This window comes from Phalacrocorax aristotelis, chromosome 6 (assembly GCF_949628215.1).
Source record: "Phalacrocorax aristotelis chromosome 6, bGulAri2.1, whole genome shotgun sequence".
In the NCBI taxonomy this organism is placed as follows: Eukaryota; Metazoa; Chordata; class Aves; order Suliformes; family Phalacrocoracidae; genus Phalacrocorax; species Phalacrocorax aristotelis.
Window position 1 is genome coordinate 30,662,216 of NC_134281.1, and position 26,957 is coordinate 30,689,172.

At 39.6% G+C, this 26,957-nt stretch overlaps 2 protein-coding genes and 1 long non-coding RNA gene across 4 annotated transcripts in view; 2 read left to right on the forward strand and 1 right to left on the reverse strand.

Annotated features, from left to right (window-relative positions):
* RABGAP1L (RAB GTPase activating protein 1 like) overlaps positions 1-26,957 on the forward strand; it is a 261,437-nt gene that overhangs the window by 67,065 nt on the left and 167,415 nt on the right. The gene's annotated exons all lie outside the window — the stretch shown is intronic.
* On the reverse strand, positions 3,872-22,265 carry LOC142058876 (uncharacterized). The gene is made up of 4 exons (XR_012661137.1): positions 22,195-22,265; positions 16,482-16,554; positions 9,556-9,606; positions 3,872-3,957 (listed from the first exon to the last, which is right to left on the reverse strand). It is a non-coding gene; the product is annotated as an uncharacterized LOC142058876 (long non-coding RNA).
* Positions 24,192-25,511, forward strand: GPR52 (G protein-coupled receptor 52). Its single transcript, XM_075096829.1, has one exon. It carries the CDS (start codon positions 24,337-24,339, stop codon positions 25,420-25,422), a length of 1,086 nt encoding a protein of 361 aa, XP_074952930.1. The 5' UTR covers positions 24,192-24,336; the 3' UTR covers positions 25,423-25,511.

Below are 26,957 nucleotides of genomic sequence, written 5' to 3' on the forward strand. Positions count from 1 at the left end.
TGTGTGCATTCCTGAGCATATTTCTGCAAGACGTTCCTAGGTGGTTAAAGTTGGCAGTGTTCTGCACTTACAGTCTTGAGAATTAAGTGTGCTGAGATACAAGGAGTAGGAGGTGGTAGTAACATCTGCGAACTTGATCCACTACCTACTTACCTCTTCATACAACTGCCCCTGGTACTGATCTCTCCCTTAAACAGCTGCCCATTACCGCCTAGGACCCGTGCACCTTTCATAGCCCTCTATCCCATGCTGCTTTATCTCCTAACTCATTGTAACAGCTCCGTAAGAGCCCGCTCTCCCAGCACCCCAGCCCTTTCCCCTGTCTGGTCATTGAGCCTTGCCTGCACTGTTTGGCTAAATTTCCCATTGCAGTACCTCAGTGAGAAAGAGGGCACTGGAAACCACTAGAAAAATCTCTGTACCCAGGGATTTCTAGGAAAGTAAGTTTATATAGGTGCTGTTGGGTTTTTTTTTTTGTCTGGTGATCAAAATAACATGGCTGAACTGTGTGATGCTATAGCACAATACGATAGACTACTGTAGTAATTAATATAGTGTTAGCCGGTACTTACCAGTAAGGTAAGGAATGTCAGCTGGTTTTCTTGAATGAGGCTTGACTTTAAAAGCATCTTTGGCATCTTTGATTTCTTTGATTATGAGATCTAAAGGAATTTTTTCCTAAAGAAAATTTCAGAGGGCTAACTTGAAAACTGTCGTTTTACTATCATAGCTTAAAAGGTGAACCCGACAGCTGTAATTATTAGTCTAGAACATATGATGCCTAATTTATGACTACCTCTCATGGGGAACAGAGAAATCTGGTAAAAAATGGAACTTTACTACAGTGCTGCTAGTTAACTCCTGGTAAAAATGTGCTTGCTAGTGGAGGAGAACTGTATTGTCGGCAGGCCAGAAGGGTGATCTGTGTGATGAACTGAATGATAGCAGGCTCTCAACATTTAAATTTACTTTAGAGACTGTGATATATTCACATTTGTTGTTCTACTCCAGTTGCGTGCATTTTGTGCAGAAGTAGTATGTTAGATTGGCCAACTATTATTGACATCACTTAGCAGATCTGCTATGCATGTTATACTGTACGAATCCATCTGTACGCAGAGCTCTGAAATCTGCAGTATTTTTAAGTCAGAGGAGTGTTTTATTCAATGTGTTCTATAGGAGAGAGTAATCTGGGCTTGATTTAGTGTTTCAGTTAAGCATAGAAAGCAAAATAAAATCTCTGTCTTATTTAGAAAAATCAATGCTGAACTTATTTTCTCCAGGAGGCACGTCCTCTAGTCCTCTGCAGTGGAGGTCAGCAGTCTGCCAAGAATGATCTAGTGAACTGTTTCCTTTCCCATATCAGAGCATTCACACGCCAATACATTTCTCATCTCTAGCTGAGTTTGAGTTCCAGGAGGGAAGGGAGAAAGAAATACTTCTGCTCTCACAGATACTTTCTTACTGACAAGCACTGTTTTGTTATATCTCACATCTCCTGTTCAGTTCCAGCTCACTGATTACCATGAGCCTCTCAGAAATTTTGACTGGAGCACAATAGTAGGTCTTGCATACAATTTTAGAGAGTAGGAGTTGTGATTTGGCAGCTGCCTAATTTCTGACATATATGTAAATCTGTACTGTATGACAATCAATTTGCCTTAGTTACCTTTCTGGCACGCATGCCATAGGCTTTTGACCCTGCTGCACGTGGCACAGTAAATGGGAAAATAAAAGATATATCAGCAGAGATAAATACATATTTTAAAATATTTATTTGTTATTTATTTAAGGAAAACACAAATCAGAGTGAGAAAAATCTGCTTGTGTGATGATAATGAAGATGTAATACTGGTACTTGTCCACAGAGCTTTTATAAAAGTGTGTCATATCCGTTTGTTAAGTAGAAAACCATGCATAAGCTAGGGTCACTTCATTGATTGTTTTCTCCTGCCTACTTGACATTATTTCATGTTCAGCCTTGCTGGTTCATCTCAAGAGTCTCAGATGAATTTTTCCCATGACAAGATATATTTTGAGCTCCGATATATGGTCCAGTGGCAAGCCACAGTTTACCCTATTGATAGTTGAGGTGACTGGTAATCGTCTTCAGCAATAGTTATACTCTACCTTGCCCCACTCTGCTGCCCTTACTTCAAACTGTCCCTTTCAGAAGAGGTGTCGGGCACTGTCGATGTGCACATCGTTAGAAATCTGCTGTCACTTGATGCCAGTCATAAAGAACTTACTGTAGAACACTTGTAGCATCTGAATTGGGACAGATGTTTTATTTATTACACCTTATCCTGCTTATAACTAACATTTTGCTTTTGTGTTTTAGGTGGTTTTATTCTTGTATGTGTTCCCACTGCTGAATTTGCAGGGCAAGGCTTCTTTCCATCCTTTTCAGTGTTACGGACTGGGTGCCTATTTTGTAGTGCTGTTACTGGTTACCTATGCTCAAGTCCTTTCTCCTGAGTTTAGAAAGTAACACCTCTCCAGGTTGTATGTAGTTGCATAAGTAAAATAAAGCAGAAAAATAAGGCAGACATCCACTTTCTGTAGTTTGAAAAACTTTTGGACAAACCATTTTAAGGCAGGATTTATGATTGTTAAATGTATCATTTCTGTATAAAAGACTCTCGGTTTACAGTCTGATTTCCTTTAAGAGATGAGCTGTGTGTTTGAAGTTCATCTAACAGCTACTTTTAAATGCTGCTGCTGCTCTGGTTTAAGAAAACAATTTGTTTTGTTGTTATTGTTTTTTAAAGTATGATCAGAAAAAGAAACCTGGTTTCAGAAAAAGTAAATGTTGGTAGTATGTTACTCAAAAGCAATAGAAGTTTGCATATGAATTTGCCCATTTTGAGATGGATGGTGACTTTGAGTTGAAGGTCTTAAAGAAAGACTAAATGGCTGTCCTTCCAAATGACTTGTAAGAAAACCAAAAATAAGATTATTTGTTTATTGTCATAATTTCCTTTGGCAATATGAGCATGTGCCCAGAACAGTTAGAGATAATAACTAATTAAAGGGTCAGGCTTCAGAAGAGTTGGCCAAAAAATAGCTTTGTCTGCTGACTGTCTAATAGTGTTTTGCATCTGGGCCAATAACATTTCAAGCCACTCTACAGAAGAGTGAAAATCCTAAGAATTCTTCCAAAGTCTGAAGCAAATATGAGAGGCATTGATTTGGGGATTAAATATTGCCATATCATGAAAAAAATTTGTCAGTTATATAATAATTTGGAATTGGCAGGAAGGACACAGAGGTCTAATTATCATGCAGTACAGACCAATTACATGAAAGTACATCCCATTGCTGCAGTAGATGGAGCAACTGCATTGTTTGTTGGGCTGGATGAAATCTAATCAATTTAGAGCTAATATATGTAGTTTATGCATTCTGTTTGGACCAGTATTATTATTTCTGATTCCTACATGACAGATCCTCTCATTATAAAGCAAAAAGGAAAAAATTAAAGTTGAGGTTTCAGATTTCTGCAGGCCTTTCAGGTCAACAAGTTTTGCAGGCCCAGATACAAAATTAAACTTTAGTGCTTGTTTGCTGAAAAGAACAGTAAATTATGGCAGATGGAAGCAGTCGCATACACTGAGGGAGTCATGTTACACATTCATTTTCTCCTGTCCATGTAGTCACAAGCCCCACGGTGTAGGTGTTCAGCTGCCGTGGCCAGGTTCAATTGTACGGGACGTGGAGGACAGGGTACGCTGACTACAGCATTGTCCCTACATCTCTTGGGTTTCTCTTGGTTAGTGACAACAAACTGGTTTTTTTGACAAGTTTTTGGTACTCATTAGAGTCAAACAGCTCTCATGGTATGGTCTTTTCCCTCAGAAGCTTGCTGGCTTTGGCCTGCGTAATCTTAGACAGTGCTGCTGCTCTTCATCTCTGTTTCCTCATTGCGGGTGGGTTTGTCATTTCCAGCCTGTGTTCCTGTTGGCAGAGGTGACATGTGGGTCTCCAGCTGGCTGGTCATTGCATCGACCTTAACAGTTCTTTTACAAACCTATACAGAAAATGAAGAGCTACAGTAGAGAAAAATACCTGAAATTCTTTAACAGCTGTATTTCATTTTTATAAGCACTTTCTGAGAACAGAAACTTTTTCATAGATGTAGGACTATGAGAAGACCTACAAATGGATGTCTCTATCATCTCTTCTCCCAAGGGTGTAATAGTTAGAAATACGATAGCTAAAAATAACAAGTATTGTTGAAGCTTCATCATTAGTCTTCCATGCATTGAATTAACTTTAATTATCTGTCTTCCTTAGTGTATCTATCTGCAAACTGATCTCAAAGGACTGAAGTAAAGATCAACTTTCATGTAAACCTAATGTAGAAATGTATTTACTTTTTACACTTCGAAATTACCCAGATTGTTCAAACAAGAAAAGGTATTTGCTGCTTTGCTTCATACTTAATATTTACTTGGCTTTATTGCTAGTTTGCTTGCATAGTTAGTAAACAAAGTGGAGGAGATTACAAGTGAGCGACTGTGTCTATGCAAATAGGATTAAATGCAGTTAACTTTGAAACGGGTGCCTTGATAGCATGTTTGTGTTTGTTTTTTTTTCTATTTGAGTGAAACAGGTGGGTTGAAACAGTTTAGCTGTGGATTGAGAGAATTACTTATATAGGAAGGATATTTTAGTTTGAGTAGAAAATTAATCAAGCCTGTTATTTGCAGCAATACCAAAGGATATTAAGTTAGCACTAGGAAAAGAGCAATATTTTTTTGTCCCAATGGCATTGCGCAGGGTTCCACTGCTCAGTGTTCTGAGACTAATTAATCAGTGAGGGTGTCTAATTAAAAAGATGACTGTTCACCAGCTGCCACAGCAGGTTGGTTAATGGACTGAAATATTAGAGTATTTTTATAGCAAATATTTGTGTTCAGAATGCTGCATCTGTTTGTCCAAACTGAAAATGGGGGAGTTCATGCATCTATGTAGTGAGGAATAACTTGTATGTTCTCTGCCCAGTACAGCAGGGAGCGACCCTTTTCGTCAGAGCTCTCTCTGTTAAGCAGTCCGGCCACAAACAATGTGAGAGTATCAGGATAGTGTGCAATGGGTGGGTTTCTTCTTGCACCAGTTTTTCAGAAATATGTCTATGAAGTGAAGCATTCTCGTATTTTCTGAAGAGACTGCTGTCCTGGACTACAGCCAAAACCAGTATGACTGCTGTCTTTTCTTTTGACATGTGCTTCTGGCAAACAGCCTACTGAAAATGATAAAGGTACCCGCTTTTTGCAAGAAAGCCTCCTGAAATCTTTGAAGATGGTACCTTGCCCAGTCTGTGGTTACAGATACTAGAAACACAGCATACCCACCTTCTTGCACTGAAAAAATTTCCCAGCGATAAAAAGTTTCAGAATTGCTGATCTATTATATTTTTGTTGTTCTAGGGTTTTTTTTCATCTTTATTTGTTCACTCTACTAATTAGGAATGGTCTCTCTTAACTTTTAGGGAGATTAGATATCAAGAATGGCATAGTTACATGTTTATTATAAAAGAGCCTATTAGAAAAAGATGAGTTATTAAAAAACCCCTATTTTTTCAGTTGACTAGAGAGATTACTAATATCTGTTTTATTGCTTTTTGAATGAGATACTTAGATATTAAGCAAAATAATTCTAAAGGAACTGATCACTTTGAGATGTATATTAAACTTTTCCAGTTTCATGTTTTTTTTTAAACTCGGTCACTATAGGCAGTGTCTTTACTTTTCTCCACCTTTTCTGAAAGGGTAAGGATAGGATGATTTTTACTTAACTCTTCTCTTAAACTGAGATAATCCATTTCATGGCAAGTGGATTCCTGGTATTTTTATAATTTGATGTGGTTTGTAGAGAAAAGTCAGATCCTATGCTTGTTGGATTGATAGGATGCCTCATTCTTGGTGTAAGTTGAGCTGTTAGTGCTGACAAGTATAGTCTTCTACTTGTTGAATTATTTTAGTGGTGCTGCATACTGTGGAATAATAAAGTATATATGAACTGAAAATACTTATTAGAAATTAGTGAAAAAAATTGCCTCTGAAGAGCACAAGTTGACTGAATTTTAATTCTTTCAATAGCTTCATTTAAATTCAGACTTCAGATAAAAGGTTTGGTTTAGTTATGAATGTACCAGGGTACCTAGTTTCATAGTAAATGTTAATATTAGTCTTACAAGCTCAGAAATAAAATGTCCCTAAGGTGAATTTAATTTGCCAAGTTTTGATTCATTTAGAGCTCATCTGGAGAAAATCTTTCAATTTTGTGTGCCCAAAAGGGAAAATCTTGTGCTCACTCTTCATCAAAATTCTTCAATTTAATGACAGCTCTTTTCAGGAAAAAAAAGAGTAGCATGCATTAATAATTTTTATTTTGATGTCATTTTAATTTTAGCTTTCATGTATTATATTTGAGGTGGAAAATAACATCAATAATATAATTTTATGCAGGCCCTGAAAAAAAATAAAAAGGTCTGCCACATTAAGAATTTTCCTGCAATTTCTTTTCCGTATATAACCACTTATGATAGCACTAAAATAACACTCGCAATACAATTCCTGGCTATTGGGGCGCTGTATGACCTACTGGCTCTGAAAGTCACATGAATTGACACATTTGTCTGAAGGGCAGAGCGCACATGAGATTTGCATTTGCCCTCTTGGAGACTGCATTCTGTTTTGTCTGTGTGCATTTATAATCCGTTATTTGCAAAAACAGGGGAGCACAGTTGCCCATAGTTTCAAACAAAATGATAAAATATTGGAAAATATCAATATGACAGCCTGAATAGGTTTAAATGATGGTCACTGGAAGAAGTGATATTAAAATTGATAGTCTCATAGACTCTGCATATATGTATATTGATGCAGATAAAAAGCGTTTTGTTAGGATGGAGCAGGGGTGTCTCGGTGTCTTGCTATTTCTTTACAGTAGAGTGTGCAGTAATAGCTGGTAGTTCTGGTAAATGCTTGGCACGTCAGAGCTCGTTTTAAAAATCCATGATGCTCCTTTGTAGATAAAACATTAATAGGTATCCTAGTTTAATTTGAATATTGGTTTATTAATAGGTGTTCGGTTGTCCTGTAGCAGTAACGATGCTGATGCTGAAAGAGCAGCCATAGTAAGAAGACATTTTAAACAATGGCATTCTGCACCGCTGAGTAATACTGGATAATTTCTGAAGTTCTCTGCAGTGTGTGTTGTCTTTATGTAATGCGTATTCATTCGGTGTGTATGCATCTATCTGTTACAGTGTAGGGCACTGCTTAGATGAAGCAAATTGTTACGTACGTGGACTGTTGCAAGAGACCTGCAATTCCTGAGAGCATAATGTGTGCATTTATTTATTTTTAAACAATCAACCTTCTCTTGGCATTACTCTTTCATCTAAAACTCACTTCTTCCTACCCATCCCCTGCTTTCAAACAAAGGTTGCATAACTGGCATTTGGGAGTCTGCATAACTTAAGGGCTGGAGGTGTTGAAGGCAAGAGGAAGAGACAAAACATGGGGTTTTGTATGGTACTGTAATGGAGCAGTTAGTATGAGGGGAATTGGGTGATATTGTCCATATAATGTTCACGTTCTGGAAGTCAGAAAATCACAGTAATTGGATTTTAAATGCCTTCTGTGTGAGGATAATGAATTTCTGTTATTGCACATGTAAATAAACAGTAAAGTTAGACTTCAAAAGAATTTCAGGCCAGGCTCTGTCAGACTTGGAAATAAGAAGGCCATTTGTGTGCCACCAGGTTGCTGAACTGCCATGTTGGCATGTGCAAGTGGCTTGGATAGGGGAATGCAGTGACTCTATCTAAAAATTACTGTCTCCTGAAATTCTGAATTACTAGCTGTAATTTGTATTTGGAATGGTTTCCATCTGAATTTAAAGCTGAGGTCAACTTCCTTGTAGATTCTGTAGTGTGATTTTTGAAAGGTTGTTTCAAACCATCAGGAGAACTGCTTTCTCTACAAGCCCAATTGGGGGTCCTATACTTGCTTATGCAGATAAAGATGTAGAAGACATGCTTTAAAATAAGCATTATTTCTTATGACTATTTTATGAACGTTAACGTTTCAAAAATCTTAAATACATTTATTCATGAGAGCAAAACACCTTCTCCTGACTCTTAATTGCTGGTTTCAATATGTTAATGCCTGATGCTGTTCTTAAAATAAACAATGCACCCTGAAGACTGAGAATGAAAGGATCCAAAAGTATACTTTATATCTAGCTTTTTTTATTTCTCCAAACAATCACAGTTGGCGTTTAAAGTCTTTTTAAATGCCTTTGTTAAGCAGGACAACAGTCCTGGTGGTAAACATTTTATTAAAGCATGTTTTACCATAGCAGCCTACAGCTAGCAAGGGGCAATTCACATAGTGAAATAGTGACAAAACTAGAAAGGCTTGAGCTGTGTGTAGAGCAATTAAAAGCATACATAAGTGATGAATGCATCACTTAAATTCAAACTGGAATTAATATAGGGGTGAATTCTGATACCTTTTGGTACCTTAATTTATGTATTACTTTATCATAAAGCCCCAAATGACAATATTCATATGTTCTTTAGGACATTCTAAGGTGGTGAGCTAGTGTTAAGTACATTTTCCAGTAATTACTTCAGAAGAGACGAGAGACCTACAGATCTTCTTTACAGCCTGTATCTGTTATGTGTTTTTTCCCCTTTGTAGTCATGAGTACGCTCATACCAATTAAGACTAATTTCCCCAATCAGCAAGCAAATTTGCAGCTGCCGAGGGAGACTAATCGAAAGGAGATCAACTGTAGTCTGCTGGTGCATATACTGTTTTTAATAATCTTTTATGTAGGTTTCTGTGGACACTCCCAAATATTCTGGCAGCTACGGATCTTTTTCTTGTGAGTTTTCATCAGTTTAAAAAATAACTGACAACCGAATATTGATGATATGGAGCTTCACATTTTTTAATCATATGCTGAATATGACAAAGCCGTCTTCATATGGCTGGTTTGTCTCAAAAGCAATGCAGTTGCAAAATACAGCCTTTTTTGGGTAGATAATACAACATGCAGCCTGAATCTAAACCTAAATCGTCTTATACGGAGGGTGCGGTTTCAGGCTGTACGCTTGCCAGAAGAGGTTTCTTTTACCGTGTGTTCTGTCTCTTCAGTATACTCTATCTAGCGATTGCAAGGCTGATACATCACAGTAATTAGTAGATTTTTATTTAGAAAACGTCTTTCCCCCCCGTTTCTCTGTTACAGCAATGAGACTGATTCACTTTGTAGCTGTGTCATCTCTAAGTGTGGTGTAAGGGGTGTGGCGGGAGTGCACTGCTGGGGCAGGGCAGGAAGGACAGACAGGTTAGGCCATTTGTGAGGCAGCTTTCAGATAGCCTTAGTTAGGTTAATGTGACACAGGAGTCTAAGTATGATTTTTGTTACCTAATTGGCAAAGGAATTCGAGGTACCTTTTGGAATGATGCGACCTTTCTTTCCTGAATTTGTAAATGTCACTTCAGAAAGCATTTTTGGTCTTTGTTGTCATACCTTCCAGGATTTCCTTTACCCTTCTATGAAGATGTTTGCTCTCAAATTCTTCTTTTATGAAAAATTGAAAATACAGAAAAACATGTTAGAGATAAAACGCACCTGAAAATGTTACAATAAATATCCTTTTGAGATGCTTTTATATATGTTTTCATATATATATTTCTATATATTCAGTGCAGCATGGCTATACCTGATACAACAAGATATGTGACCCCCGGACACTGAATGACAGCAATAGATTTACATAGCCGTCAGTTAATACTGTAGTGATACTTGGACTGCTGTATATTTTCTTTCGAACTCGAAGACTTACATTTCAGGCAACCGTGCACTTGATTAAGTTTAGAATATTATACAATGAGGAAAATAATTTCATAGCAAGCTCAGGACAGCGTGTCTTTTGTCTTCAGTAGCTGGTTGAGTCAGCAACAAACCTTGAAAATATGCAGCCTGGCTCCCCTAGCTTAAGCATTAGACGGAATATTTCTAAAACTTTGATTTAAAGCCTTGAAATTCATATGTCTTAAGATTTTTCCTGACTGGTGAAAAGTTATGTATAGTGACTGTTGTACATGGAGTTTCCTTTGCAGAAGCTGTTGACTTTGTCATAGATCCATTAGTTAATGTATTTTTCTACATTATTTGCATCTCCAGGTAAAATACCTGACGCTTCATGTGATGCTTAAGAAGAAATGAGTTAAGTGTGGATGTAGCCTCAAGGGTTAATACTGAGGCTGGGAAGCAAAACTATAAAAATATACTTAAATTTGTCTGTGTTATCCTTGCTGCACTCCCTTGTGTGGGTTTGAATCTGCAGTGTACATCTCTCGATTTTTGTGTTGCAATAAGGAGTTAATCTGATTCTTTTCCCTTTAGTACAAGTGAAGGAGGAACCTGACTTTGATCTGTATTCTTGGCCATGCTACTCCTGTGTGCTGAAAGCTCTTGTGGACTGGGCTGAGAGGCTTTTCCTATGGGTTGGAAAAAGAGTTCAGAGTAGCACTAGGAGGAACCTTGATTAACTGCAGTGAAGCGAAAATACAAGGCACATACTATGTTAAAATATTAGCTTACACTGGGATTCTAGCACATGCTACGTACATAGTTCCAGTGCAAATATTTCCAGTATAAGTTACTGTTTCTAGTCATAATTCTCTGAAGTATCTGTTAAATCCTTTGCTTAGTATTAATTAAGTCTGATCTGAGTACGCGCTTTGGAATGTTTCACAGTGCATAGTTCTGTTTATTTTTTAACAAAGGTAGCAATGTTGACTATCTGACAAGTGTTGGATGGGAGACAGTGAGTGAGCGCTCTAAGATTTTTGTGGAAGTGCTTGTATAGCTAGGAGCCCTGTAATGATGATCAAGCATGTATCAGAAATGTAAATATGTTATGATCTTGTAATTATAGTCGTCTTTATAATTCCATACATATAAACGGGAAGAACTCTGCTGCTTCAGACAGATGAATTTTGGTATTCCCTAACTTTTCAGTACTTAATTTAAAACCATTAAGTAACTTCTAGTTACATAGTGCCTTTCAGTTGTTGTGATGACTGACATAAATACTGTCCTATTGCTGTTTATTTTAATAATAAGCTGATACATTTTATGGACCTAGGTAAGATCACCAGGACATTAATTAAGGGCTGTAAGGTTATGTGTGTTTCTTCCTACTGACCATGAGAACTTCAAATGACTGATTTTCTGTTCACCTTGATTTCCTCCCTTGTACTCAGTAGAGTTCTCTGAAACTTGTATTAATTGTGATCTCCAGAGCAGAATCCAAAAAAACCCAACCACTACTTGTCTCTGAAGCTCTTTCTGAAAATTGAGTCATAGACATTATATTTTAAGCCAGCAGAATGTTTGATTATTCTACTTTTGACTGCCTTTAAAATTCTAGTTGCCATAACAACTTTATTTCTTTATTTTTAGCACATCAGTTGCCATACCAATAAAATATAGCTTTTTGAATGTAACCAATTTTCCTCACTTTTTGCCTTGTTTTATAAAGAACCTTATTTGGGGGGAAAGGAAATGTAGCAAAGCTCTTCCCCTGTGAGCACTTTGGTTAGAACATAAGCTGAAAATTACTTTTTTTTTAAATTTAGCCTTATTCCATTTCTATGGCAGTATTTTGACTACTGAGTATTTTCATAACTTACACAGAAAAATTAATGTAAGTCACTGTATAAAGCCTTTGTAGAAAAATGCAGTTGGGATTTCATTTTTATGTGTTGTAGTTAATGTATTAGAAAACCTTAACTGTTAGAGTATTTTCCAATATTTTTATTTCATTTTCTGGAATGGCTATAAATACGGTATAGGCAACTGCTGCTGATATGGGAAGCATTTTTCCTTATGCTGTTGAAAGCTGTTCCTCTTTCTGCTTTGTTTGGTTGTTTTCCTGTTCCTTACTGTAGGATTGCTTTAAAGATTACTGTTTAAGTTTTGCAGCAAGTAACTCCATGTTTGTCATGTCCTTCTTTATCTTCTTTCATTAAAAGTATGAGAACAAATTACGCTCACTTTGTTTCTGCAGCAGACGTTACAGACATGCTGGGAAGAAGGGTGTGCAGGAAACATGGTGCATGCCTTTTCAAGCCAAATTAATTCCAGTGGCCATATAAAGATGATGGCCACTAGCATCCTAAGCAAATATAGCAGGTAGAACCCAGTGCTTCCATTTCTTCCTGTATGGCCCTTCCCAGGTATACTGTCGATCAGCTAGAGGCCAGTATTTAGTTCAGTGTCCTGATATGCTGAGTTTTGGGAAGTTCGGTGTGATATATCTTAAAAATATGTGAATGGAGAGATTGACATTTAGTCTTGAACCATGATTTTGAGCGGAGGGGAAAGGTTTATGTGTGAATTTAATATTGGTGAAAGAAGTTGGACTTAATCTATAGCTTGACTTCTGTATTCCCTGATAGGGGGCCCGCTGCTGAACAAGGAGGGGGCCCTGGTGATGCAGGATGTAGAGAAGGCAGAGTTACTGAATGCCTTCTTTGCTTCAGTCTTTACTGCTAAGGCTGGCCCTCAGGCATCTCAGCCCCCAGAGGAGAGAAAGGGAACATCTGGAGAAAGGAGGACTTCCCCTTGGTTGAGGAGGATTGGGTCAGAGATCCCCTAGGCAAACTGGAACCTTGGAAATCCATGGGACCTGATGGGATGCACCCGTGAGTGCTGAAGGAGCTGGCGGATATTCTTGCCGAGCCATTCTCCATCATCTTTGAAAGGTCATGGAGGACAGGAGGGGTGCCCAAGGACTGGAGAAAAGCAAATGTCACTCCAATCTTCAAAAAGGGCAAGAAGGAAGACCTGGGAAACTATAGGCCAGTCAGCCTCACCTCCATCCCTGGAAAGGTGATGGAGCAGTTAATCCTGGAAGTCATCTCCAGGCATGTAGAGGAAAAGAAGGTTATCAGAAGTAGTCAGCATGGATTCACCAAGGTAAGATCATGCTTGACCAACCTGATAGCCTTCTACAATGGTGTGACTGGCTGGGTTGATGAAGGGAGAGCAGTGGATGTTGTCTATCTTGACTTCAGTAAGACATTCAGCACTGTCTCCCATAACATCCTCACAGGCAAGCTAAGGAAGTGTGGGTTGGATGAGTGGACAGTGAGGTGGACAGAGAACTGGCTCAACAGCAGAACTAAGAGTGTCGTGATCAACGGGACGGAGTCTGGTTGGAGGCCGATAACTAGTGGTGTTCCCCAGGGGTCTGTGCTGGGTCCAGTCCTGTTCAATATATTCATCAATGACCTGGGTGAAGGGACAGAGTGTAACCTCAGCAAGTTCGCTGATGATACCAAGCTGGGAGGAATGGCTGATACACCAGAAGGCTGTGCTGCCATCCAATGAGACCTGGACAGCTGGAGAGCTGGGCTGAGGGGAACCTCATGAAATTCAGCAAAAGTAAGTGCAAGGTCCTGCACCTGGGAAGGAACAACCCCATGCACTGGTACTGGCTGGGGGCTGACCTACTGGAAAGTGGCTCTGTTGAGGAGGACCTGGGAGTGCTGGTGGACAGCAAGCTGACCCTGAGCCAGCACTGTGCCCTGTGGCCAACAAGGCCGACGGTATCCTGGGCTGCATTAAAAGGAATGTGGCCAGCAGATCGAGAGAGATTATCCTCCCCCTCTGCTCCACCCTAGTGAGGCCACATCTGGAGTACTGTGTCCAGTTCTGGGCCCCTCAGTTCAAGAAGGATGTGGAACTGCTTGAGCAAGTCCAGTGGAGAGATACCAAGACGATCAGGGGACTGAAGCATCTCCCTTATGAAGAAAGGCTGAGAGACCAGGGTTTGTTCAGGCTGGAGAAGACTCGGGGGGGATCTTATCCGTGCTTATAAATATCTAAAGGGTGGGTGTCAGGATAATGGGACTGGACTCTTTCCAGTGGTGCCCAAATACAGGACAAGGGGCAATGGGCACAAGTTGGAACACAGGAAGTTCCAGCTCAACATGAGAAAAAAATTCTTTCTTGTGAGGGTGACAGAGCAGCGGAACAGGCTGCCCAGAGAGGCTGTGGAGTCTCCTCTCCTGGAGATATTCAAAACCCACCTGGACGCGTTCCTGTGCCCCCTGCTGTAGGTGTGCCTTCTCAAGCAGGGGGGTTGGCAAGATGATCTCCAGAGGTCCCTTCCAAACCCTACCGTTCTGTGATAGTGTCCCTTCCAAAAGAACTTGTAGATTCTCTTGAAAATGTTGTCTTTATATTTAACCTATTTTTAGTGCTGATAAAGTATATGTTTAATTTCATTTTTTTCTTTGAGATGGCAAATAATATCAGGTTTGGTATTTCTTTTTAAATAAAAAAATAATTTCTCAGCTCACATAACATTTTACATGTGCCAATTTCTAGCTATAAATATAAATGTTCTCATTATCTGATACAATCGAACTAAAGACAAAATTTGTGAGTTATTAGAAGTTGAATGTATTTAGATGTTATTACTCTTTGAACAGTTATCAGATGTGAGATGATTTTATAAATTTTAATTAGCTAATTTTTAATGGGGGGGGGGGGGGGCGGCAGAAATCATCAACTCTTTCTTTTAGCAGCATTTTCCACACATCTCTCATTGCTGGGTTCCACATCTGTGAGTTAGCCAGGGGTCTACTTCAACTGCTGTTGTTTGCAAAATTTCCCCCCTAGACCGCTCTTGGAAGGAAGCTATTCCTGGTCCTCTCTCATATATGGTTATTGATGCAAACGTGTGCCGATACAGGCTCCGTGCTTTAAGAGACTATAAGTAATACCTCTTCAGCAGTTTCAGCTGGGAGGAAAATTTGGTCAAAATGAAGCAGAGCTTAAAATCCATAAAGAAATTGTGCCATGCTTCAGTTTATAAATAGTTTTCATGCCATATCCTTTCCATGTTCCTCTTTTCCGTTTCTTCACTAAAGTGGTAGAATAGTAATAGTGAGTAAAACTTTGTTTAATCTTCTAAATTTACATAAATTGCTTTCAGCTTTATTGTTCTCAAGAAATACTGAAATTGGATTTACTAGTCCCAATCTGGGGTCAGTACCACCCGCTCCTCACTAGATCTTGCACTGAAACAAATAGTGACTCTTTAGTTCTTAACTGACTTTTGTCTACACCAACAGTTGAAGCTATGGCTTTATCCCCTAAATGATCCTAGTTGTTTGGTGTTTTTCTGAGCCACCTCTTGTATCCTTGAGGAAGCACTATTTTTAAAAAATCTATTAAAGGAAAGGTTTAGGGTGGAATGTGCCAATTATAAATGCAAATAAAAAATTCTCCGTGTGACTAGGCACATGTTTCCAGCCAGCCCATCTAGATTAGACTAGATGCTCTGAGAGAATGTACTTTCACCATTTAACCTAAGCTGCCTCCATGAAAAGTGGATTTGAATCTGTTTCTGACATGCACCTGTGAATTTGTCACATAATGGTAGCTGCCAGTTAACAATTTTTAGAAAAGACAATTGAAGTGGATAATTCAGAAGGGTTTTAAACTATTTTTGAGAGAAGATAAATTATGCATATGAATGTTCTGTGTTGTAGCTTTCAGCACAGATTAAAAGTTGCCAAAGGTTATAGTGGGGAGTTTTTGTCATACAGGTTTGCCGTTGTGATGTTCAGAAATACGGTACTGAGATGGAGAAGGGTTTGGAAGCACATGCAGTGTTGATCATACAGTAGCTTATGGATGTGTGGCCTTGGCCTTGAGTTCTAAGGAATGCTTTGAGGGTGAAATAGAAGTGATGCTCTTGGGAGAATTTAAAGAAATAATACTGGGTGCAACTGTGTGTATTTGTTTTTCAAAGGCAATGAAGAATGGAAGTTACATTTGCATGCACTTCAACTTTATTATTTGGTGCATCCAAACTTGTGATTTTGAAAGGCTGGCAGATGGTTTTGATCCTTGTGTTTGTATCTTGGTTGCTTTTGCACAGGCCTTAGAACTTGGCTTCCTAATCCAGGCTACAATAAATTATTCATCATTTGAACTCATTAAATCAAAATTGGTTGCCCTTTAAAAGGTCATGCTGTAGTTTAAGAGAACTCTTTGGCTTGAAGTATGTGAAAAATTGAAGTAGGTGATGATAGTGCTTGGGCTTTTTTTTAGTAGCCTTAAAATCTGTTATTCTAGCTCTGCTGAAATGGAATTACTACTAATACTGACTGAGCTTATGCTTCTGCCAAGTCAGCTGGAATCCTTTTGAATGTACACTTTCTCGGTCCCCAGTTGTGATATGCTTTTAGAATACCAATATCTATGGAATGTAATTCCTGGCTTGATAAAGACAAAAGTATTAGTAAAAACACAACTATGTCAAAACATGCCTCTAAAAAGTTTAAATGAATGCAGTATTAAAATATTTTAAGTATTATTTTAAAATATGAGAAGTGATTCCCACAGGAAAAGAAAGGGTAATACTATACCTGCACTGCTCATACTAGTCTCTGTATTTCAGGATTTCTTCATTTACAGTTCTCTTAATTGCTATCTTTTGTCCTGTAATTTAACAGGTGAAAATTTTAATAGTCTCTGGAAAGCAGTGTAATTAATAGCTAGTTCATTTCCATTCACTCTAATGCAGTTCCATGTACAGAGGCGATGTTTTATGTTAGGATAGCTGCATGGATAGGACATGGGTTTGTTAGGGTACTTGAAATGCAGGAGGGCAATTTTGAATGAAATGCACATTCCTTTAGACTGTCAGTATGCTTTCCCAAAGCACTAACTAAACATTAGCTACATAATCAAAAGCAGGAACTAAAGCAAAAGTGATGTAAATAACAGGGCCCTTCATCGGGATGCTTGGAGCAGGGGTGGTAGTAGTAAGCCTGTATTCTTTTGCCAAAATACTTTTTTTTTTTTTTAAGCTACTGCTAGTTTAAGGACAGATAGATTAGTTTTAGCGGCAGCAACACAACCCTGTCAGAGGGCGTAGGCCTTAATTTTTTGCTTTTTATACCACCCTAAGACACACTTGTAATTTTTCCATTGCCCATTTTCATGCGTTTTAGGGCTTTTCCTACCATGTGGGGTCCGTTAGCTAATAGCATCCTTACATAGCTTAAGTGCTGTTTTTAATGCAAATTCTATGTTTAATTCCTGAAAAATGCTAATTATCACCATTTATTAGACTTCACAGCATTTCCCTGAAGTAAATTAACTTCTTGATAGATAGTTTATTGGACAGTGTTTTATTTCTATTGATTTGAGGCACGAAGTTTGGTGTTTGTCGCTCTGAATTGAGCTTGTAAGTGAATTCCATGTGTTATAGGAGCATTGATATAATCTTGAGGGAAGCTCCTCCCAAAGAAAAATGTTCGGTAATGTAAAATTCATAAAAATAACCATCTAATCCATGAGATCACAGGTAGTAATGTTTAAAGGGAGACTGTAGCTATTTACTGTGAAAGCTTGCTTGATATTTATTAAATACATGAATAATGCTAGTAGCTAATTTAAAATTTTCAAACTTTAGAAGTGTTCAGTGTAATTATTAAATAACAGTATGAAAGGACTGCACAATAAACTTGCAAATGTGAATGCCCATCTTTCTCTACTGATCCACCACAACACAGAAGAAAATACAATTTTTTGCCCATTTCTTGTTCTGCATCACAGCGTCCTAATTACCTAACATTTATATGATACTAGCTAATATTTGCCTCATTAGAAACAGTAGTGGAAAATGACTGGGGCTGTGAGTCCAGCAGAGGAGCACGCTGAAACAGAGCTTGCTTGGAGCAGTAGTAAAAGGAAGAGGGAACATCAGCTCCATTCCACGTCCCTTTCCAGCCTCTTCCCCGAACTCTCCTCACCCTCCACTCCAAATTATACTGGCCCCTTCCTTCTTCCCCACCTTATAGAACCTACTCTGATGCTGCCATCAATTTCAGTTTTTGCCTCTAATACGGAAAAGGCTTGTGTAGGCTTTGGGGATAATTTTTCCCTCTAACAGTGAGGTAAGTGCTCCACAGGAGCATCTGCATTTCAAAAATGTAGCTGTGTAACTTGTATCACTTGATCTTTTTGCAGTCACTGCAGTATGTGGGCCATAGCATTGTAAAATGATTTATGGCATTCTTTATGACCACGGGGTGGGAGAGAGAAGGGAAGGAAACGGATCTGTGATAGCAAAACTGATAAATGAGACTTCTGGGTGGAGAAATATTTCATGGGTTTAAACTTTCTGCAGGATACTGTAGTTTCCTTGAGAACTAAGACTTTTGGGTTTTTACCACTGGCCCAAGTGTGTTTAGTCTTGGTCATCATGAAGACAAACTGCAACAAGAAAAAATCTGAGCAGATACAGGGAGTCACAGTGAGAGTGGTCGATCAGTGGAACAGGGGCCCAGGCAAGCTGTGAAAACTCCGTCCTTGGAGACGTTCACAACTCAGCTGGATGTAGGACCCAGCGCAACCTGGCCTAAATTTGGCATCGGACCTGACGCTGAAGTTGGCTCTGCTTTCAGCAGGGTGTTGGACCAGGTGATATCCAGAGGTGCCTTCAAACGTAAAGTGTTTAAGAAGTCTAAGATTATTTTGAGACAAAAATAATGGTTTTATATGTATATGTGTATACATATCTCATATTACATGCCTGTACTCAGCCGAAAATTCCTGTGTATTCTGTGTAAGCTAGAGCTCTTCATGGCAGTTTTTTAAATAGACAGCTGTAGTGGGTGGATTTTTGGAAGAGCCTTCATATTCCACATAACAAATCAAACTGATTTCTACCTTAAATACAGCACCAATATGACTTCAGAGAGCAACTTCAAACAGTAGTCTGATGTAAAAAAGAAAAAAAAAAAACACAAAACAAAACCACCACCAGAAAAAAACACCCCAAAAAACCCCCAACCACATACACACAGAGAATTTTTAAGCCAACTACTGATTTTTCTTCCTCCGCTCCCTCTTTAAGCTGTGATGCAAGCTTTGTAGAACAGAATTTTTCTGGAGGCATTAAAAGCATAGGATGTGATGGACAAGTAAATGTCAGAGGTAGTTATGATAAAAATAAAGCAAACTGAAGAAATGCCTTTGTTCTATAGGCTAAGGAGAAAGTGGATAAATAAAAATAATACTTTTTTTAAAAAAGAGTTGGTCAGAAGAAGAGGTAAGGAGCTGGTATGCATATCAACATTGTCATTCAGGTCTGCATCTAAGTAAATAACTTATGTTCCTCATCCCACACTCTCAGCTGCATCTCCCTGCTCTAATCAATGGCTTTTAAAAAGATTTTACAGAAGTTACCGTTGTCCATTTAATCCAGCTGACCATCCAATATTTTAACAAAGAGAGCCCTGAAAGACCTCAAATGAGAAATGAGTGATGCGCCTGAGATGCTTTTTTGTGCATTGCAGGAATTGCTTCTATCAGTCCTGTTGCCTTAAAAAAAAAAAAAAAAAATCTAGAAAACAAATATTCCTGTTCCTTTCCGAATAGAAGAAATGAGAAATAGATTGTTTCCTTGCTTGGAGCTTCTAGATCTACCTCTGTATGGACTTTGTCTGTCTGAGAAGCTTTATTTCACTTCTTTACAGGGTCACTCATGTCACCACTGCTTTTGCAGGCTTTCTTTTCATACACAAAGCTCAAGCTCCAACCACATCTCCCCTGTATTCAGCAGGATCAGGTGGTGTGAGCCTTCTGTTTTGGATGGTAACTTCTGTTGTTTCTAGCTGATGTAATTCGTAACAAAGGTGTGGAAGTGCTCCTTCTATTCAGGTTGAAGAAGAATGCTTGGTCCTTCTGCTGGGCATAACCAGCTATGGAATTTACGCACCGTGTAAAATACTGCCTTAGTGACAGCCATTAAATTCTTCCATTGTAACTGTTTTTTCTTTCTCACTTCCTTTACTTTATATGCAAATAAATAAAAAATCCTGAAGCATGTTTTGTTTAAAACTGTGCCAGAGTCTCTACTGTGTCTGATCTACAGATAGAAAACTTTTTCCATGTAGCTTTTTAATGTGCTGCCTCTGATATAACATTCCAACATTGCCACATCTTGTAAAATTCTGTCTGTAATAGCTAGTCCTGACAAAACTATGCAGATTTCTGCTTTAATTTTCACTTGCCTCCAAATATACGTAAAATACAGTACAAGTTAGTGCTGTCAGTCTGTTGCAGTTTGCACTGCTGCTTCTTAAAAAATGCCACGGGGAGTTGGGTGCTGGGAGTAGCTGAGGTGATAGAGCCACTGGCAGCTCACTGCAGGAGTTTTGTTTTTTTCCCCCACCAATTAAGAAATCAAGCTTCCTTACTGTTGAATCACTTTGTCCCTTTAATTGTAATTCATGAAAGGGAAGCATTTTGCCTGCATTGAAAACCAACCAGCAGAGGTTGCCATTGATTTTTCTGTTACCTCTTACCTGCTTAGCAGTATGTGGATTTCTTGTGCAAGACCTGCAATATTTGGCTGACGTGAGTGCTTGTTACCAGAGTTCAGCTCTCTGAGCACACAGGAAGAGGCACTGCAGCTCTGTACATAAGCTGGATCTGACCTGTGAGCAAGGTGACTCAGTGGTCGGCGTAACATTTGGAAGCTTTAGGGGTCACCAATATTCAAGTCTATCGAGCAGAATGCACTGAGCATGTAGTTTCTGCAGTCCACTTAGTTGTAGGCTTTACCTTTGCTTATCTAACGTGCCTGCCTGTCTTGGAGACTTTCTAACATCCATTTTAACATGTTTTGGCCCTTTGTTTCTCCAGTGCCCACCATGAACTGGCCCGGGGAGGGGAGAGAGAAGGACTGGTTGCTGCCGTGCCTGTGCACACCGTTTGTTCTCCTCCTCCTCCCCCACAGGAGGAGTGGGAAGAGGAGGAATAAAAATTGCTTCCTATTGTTCTGCCCGTGGCATGGATAGCTATGGCTTAAAGCTGTACTCAGGGACTAAATTTAGTCATCAGATCTGTTGTTGCAGCCATTTACTGTTCTGAGGTATTGAAGCGATCTAATTTTTTTCCTAAATCCTTCGATGGAAGAATTTGGAATTATCACATGCTGTTATTGCAAACCACTCTCACCCTGCTGCATTTTATGCTGCTTCACATTTCTACTGATTTGTCATTCAGCCTTGAATATTTGCTCCAGGCTATACTCAAAATACAAGATGTTAAGCCAGGAGCAGCTTATTAAAATTTTGCCTGTGGTTTGCCTTGGAACTAAAAGAATTTATATCACTGCAGTTTCTAATGACTTTAGTTTGTTAAAGCCTCCAATACCATTCTTGACACATGTATTTTGCTGATTTACAGCCCAAAATACTGTTTCGTGGTTGGTATTTTGATATCGAAATGTGCTGTTCCTCTGTGTGTCTAAGGATGTATGGAGGGTCTATGTAAGATAACTTTGATGGTTGTACTTCTGTTGCTAGTTTTATTTTTAGGAAGCATAAACAGTATTTCTGAGCCCTTACTCAGGGAATAACAGCATCCGTTTGTGTGAACAGAGAGGTCAGTTAGTTGGGTTTGTATTAAAGCTGATGTTTGCAGTCAGTTGGAGCAATTAAAAACTGGTAAGCTATTGAAACCAGTTGCAGATGAGTTTTGAAATAAATCTGCCATAAGTATGAAAACAATTTATTTTTAAGGGACTGTAATTTTGCCTTTTAATCAGGGCAAAATTTGTGTCAAACCACGGCAATTATGCATTGTCCGCAAAAGTTTAGCGTCGTAAAATAAGAGGTGGGCATGAAATGACTCTCACATTACTAATTACCGAACGGTGTTGTCAGGCGGTGATGGCGGTTTCTCAGATCACCTACACAACTCTAGCCAAACGGCCGGGCCAGGTTTAAATGCTGATTTTTGGGGGTGGGGGGTGTCTCTCCAGCGGACTTTGCCGTTCGGCGGGGTCCGGCTGCGCGAGCGCGCACCTCAGGAGACCTTTAACCCCGCGCCGGGCCGAGCCCCCCCCGGCCCCGCCGCCTTTCCCCGGGGCTCCCCGCCGGGGGCCACGGCCGCCCTGCCCCGCTGCGACCGGGCTCCGGCCGCTCGGGGCAGCCCCACGGCCGGGCCGGGGCCACCTCCCGGGGCCGGGCGCGGCGGTGCCCCCCCTCGCCCTGCCCTGCCCCCTCCCCTTCCCTTCCGTTCCGTTCGGTTTCCCCGCCGGCCCGGCCCGGCCGCCGTTACCTAGTGACAGTGGCGCGGCCATTGGCGGGGGGCCGGGGGAACCAGTCACCTTTCCAGCGCCCGGCTCGTCTGCATCGGCTGGTGGGGGGGCAGGGGGAGGGGGAGGAGGAGGAGGAGGAGGAGCAGCGGACTCAGGTGCAAGCAATAATTCCAAGGGGGAAGGAGAGAAATAGCGACAGAAGCTCCAGCCGCACCACAGTAACTAGGACTCCCCTGTCAAGCAGTTCATTGTAGCGGCTGATAAGGATACGTGTAGGTGAGAAAGATTGCTATATTGCTTTAGCAGAGAATTAGAGAAAGCAGTCGTTTTATATGAGCTCCGTTGCTTATAGGCGAAGGGAATGAAGAGCTGGAAATATTCTGGGATGTTATAAAATCAAAAGGACTTTCTGTACAGCGTGGCGATGCACGACAGGAAATTAACTCCAAAAAGAACGCTTTCTCTCAAACTGCTGCAGTAGAATTGAGAATTTTTTTCTAGTAACTGAAATTCCTCCTGAAGACACAGCAAGGACTATCAAAAACATCGGAGAGATTCTGCTACTTTTAAAGAGACTTAAAGCAAATGCCAGCGTAATATCTGAATGACCTTGGAGATCATTTTATGTGGATTCATTAATTCTCACTGCCGGTCTTCTAGTCTCAGGAACTCAAGGATTAAAGATGGTTTTAACATTTTAGGGGCCTTTCAAAAAGCAAGATTGTATACAATTAATTACTCGCCTAATGATTCCTGAATTAATCAAGCATATACTTAAAACTGAACACAGAAGATGCTTTCTTTTAACGTTTCCTTTTTCCGTAACTGCGAATAAAATGAACAAGGTAATATCCTGCAGGTAGAACATTTTTTTTAAAAAGCAACTATTTCTGATGCTGATCATCTAATAAATTTAAAAACCCCAGAACTACGTAGAAGATGAAGCTGAATAACAGAATAATGGAGTAGTAAACAATGGCAGCTTTTCTAGTCAAACCAGCATTTCATTAGCTTCACAGCAGAATGCAGATGGAAGTTTCTGTTCTCGTTGTATGGGGGTTTGTGAAATGATTCAGGTGTAGCTACAGAGGTGAGCAATATCATGGATATAGCTATGAACTCCTGGGTACCGATCCACTGTAGCAGATATGGCAGAGTTTCCAAAGATGGTTATTATAAATTACCATTTCTGAAATTAAATTCAAGAAGGATTTATTTTGTCTGTGGGGACCTTGAATTATGCTTCTGGCATTAATAATTGTAATGGACTATAACCGTTTGAAGGAATTGTGCATATTGACATAAGTCTCCAAATTCTATTCTTAAATTATTTTCATTTTTAAATGAATAGACACGATCTTCCTCATTGTATGCGAGATGTATGTTTTCTTTCTTGGGAGTCAGAGGACAAATCTGCCTTGTCCCCCACCTGTCTCCATCCAAATAAAATTCATTATTCATACCCAAACAGTGGTGAGTCTATTGGAATTAACCTTGACAAAAATGCTTTCCTTACCTTTCCAATGAATAGCATGGATAAGATGGAGTAGCATCTCCTGAATGGAGCCAGAAAAGACAGCATTAGATGGTGAACTTTTTCCTTCACTCTTCAGTCAGTCTGTGATTTAAATTGAGACATGAAAAAGATTATCTCCAGTAACTGCTGGTCTGGGAAACCTGAGATGTACTGAGGTTCCTCCTTCCCTTCCTCCCCCTCACCCTGTTATATTCCAAAGTAAATGACTTTCTCAGGAAAAAAAAGCAGTCAGAGATTCCCCCCACTCCTTCCCTGGGAAATGAATGTGTCTCTTTTGTAATTTTTTATTTCCCTATTTCACAGTACCTGTTTGTTTTAGAAGTGCCTTTTGTTTGCTAAAGATTGGTCGAGAGCACTGGAGGAGCTGATCAGTGGCCTTTCTCTTTCTGGCTTTTTTTTTTTTTTTTTCTTTTCTTTCTTTCTTTCCTTAAAGCTAAGGCGTGCCAGAGGTGATGCACTGATGCTGAGGAGGCATCAACAGCTATGGGACTGTAATCCTCTCAAATGTAAGCATTGGCAGTGTCTACAAAGAGAGATCGTGAGACGCTGAAGCAGAGTTTAGCTGCTGTTAAGCAGGTCATCTACTCGCTAAGGCTCAGATTGCAGTGTTTCCTAATCACAAAACATGAACCAGTCCCGATGGATTGAATGGAGGACTCTGAATATGAGCACTAGTGTTATGAACATATCTGAGCATCTCTCCTGCCCTCTTGGATTTGGTCACTACAATGCAGTTGACATCTGTATCCTTGAGACAGTTGTTATTGTCTTGCTAACATTTTTAATTATTGCGGGTAACTTAACTGTGATATTTGTTTTTCACTGTGCTCCACTTCTGCATCATTATACCACCAGCTATTTTATTCAGACCATGGCCTATGCTGATCTTTTTGTTGGAGTTAGCTGCTTGGTTCCTACTTTATCACTGCTCCACTACTCGACAGGTGTCCACGAGTCCTTGACTTGTCAAGTTTTTGGATATATCATCTCTGTGCTAAAAAGCGTATCTATGGCATGTCTTGCTTGCATCAGTGTGGATCGCTATCTCGCTATAACAAAGCCTCTCTCCTATAATCAACTGGTCACACCTTGTCGCTTGAGAATCTGCATCATTTTGATCTGGATATACTCTTGTCTGATCTTCTTGCCTTCCTTTTTTGGTTGGGGAAAACCTGGTTACCATGGAGATATTTTTGAATGGTGTGCTACCTCCTGGCTAACTAACGCCTATTTTACTGGCTTTATCGTGTGCTTACTATATGCTCCTGCTGCCTTTGTCATATGTTTCACGTATTTCCACATCTTTAAAATTTGCCGGCAGCACACCAAAGAGATAAATGATCGGAGAGCTCGATTTCCTAGCCATGAAGTGGATGCTGCTGGGGAGACTGGACACAGCCCCGATCGCCGCTATGCCATGGTTTTGTTTCGGATAACCAGTGTCTTCTACGTGCTGTGGCTCCCCTATATCATATACTTTCTGCTGGAGAGCTCTAGGGTGTTGGAAAACCCAGCGCTTTCCTTCTTAACGACGTGGCTTGCTATAAGCAATAGTTTCTGCAACTGTGTGATATATAGCCTCTCCAACAGTGTTTTCAGGCTGGGACTGCGGAGACTGTCAGAGACAATATGTTCATCTTGTATGTGTTTAAAAGACAGGGATGTCCGGGACCCTAAACCAAGAAAACGGGCTAATTCCTGCTCCATTTAAAGAAAACTGGCGCATGTAATAAAACATGGAGTTTTGATAGTATTTGCTGTATCTGGAAACTTGCCAGAAGAGAAATGTTTACTTGAATAGTTTTCCGTGATGTTAGAGTGAGTTTAAAAGTGATTGCGGAAAAGGAAAAGGCTGCTGTAAGAGGGGTCTCTGAGCTTGAATATAGCTCTTGTAAAATTGTGAGGAGAGCGATTCCACAGAGACAAACAAGAAAGACAGAACTAAAAATCTTCCAAAGGGCATGAAATAACTACCACATCAGAGGAGGTTCCTCATAAAAGAAATAAGTTAGTTACTACCTTATATTTTCCCCCTTGTAGAAAAGTTGTCTTACTATCTTTGTGTCAGAATATACTGTAGCCTTCTGAATTTAAATATATTTAAGAGGAAACAATCAACAACACAGTAAGTGGCTATCCATAAATTATATACCTGAGGACTATAGTAGATCTTGCAGATTAATAATCAGCTCTATCTCTGCTCACATCTTGTACAAGTTTCAGTTGTACAAACAATCCGCAGTGCATAAAACCTACATCAGGCATGATGCTTTTGGATAAAATGGCACATTTTGGTACAACTTTCACAGAAGCTCTCCCTCTCATTTCCCCTTTTTTTCCCCATACTGTGCATCCCTAGGTTCCATCGCGTCCAAGTGGTTTAGTTTGTGGGCACCTATGAGGTAAACTGAGTTTCTAACCATTCTTCCTGCAGAAAGCAATAGCCCTTCCTGGCTGGCTGAGTAACTGCAGCTGCCTCTGTACAATGACTTCTTCAATCTTTCATTCTCTTGATCCTGTTAAATGAGCACACAGTATCGATGTAGTGTCCTTTAGGGTGTACTAAAGCTTTTTCCTTTATTGGCTACACAGATAATCCTAATGCAAATATGATAATCGTACGCGGTGGTGTGCATCACTGCTTAGAAAATTAAAACTAACTAGCCCTTTTCTTTGGGAAGTCTAAATAGCTTACTGTTGTAGCTGTCAATCCATTGTGTGAACCTAGCTTGCACATACTGTATTTTTTTTTAGAGAAAACGTAAATTGTGGTCTGTGCCTAATGTTTTCCTAGCACATGGAATAGGTCAATGCTACAGGATTAAAAAATTACACTTGCTTTTAAGAGAAATACTTCTGTGCAGTTGTTGAATAGCTGTTTGTTAGACAAGTGTTCTTGAAGGAGGAGAGCGAGGCAGTTTAGTATTAAATACGGGCAAAGAGCTTCAGTATTGCCTTTTGTACTGAACTGATTTTCAGGTCCACTGATGAAATCTTTTTTTATTTCGCAAGGGCACGCATTAGGTTCGTGTAATAAATTGCCAGGGGTTCAGATGCATGCCAATCAATAAAATAGTTAAATTATTATTTTGAACCAAATGTAATTTTCTTAGATGGTTATTGGCTTTTAAAAAAGGCCCAATCATTGATTGTTGGTGCCTTTTAACACTGCACTATTATTCCTTCTTTCACCAAAATGCATATGTAAAGATCGTGCCTATTACTTTTTGTAATGGAAGCTAACCA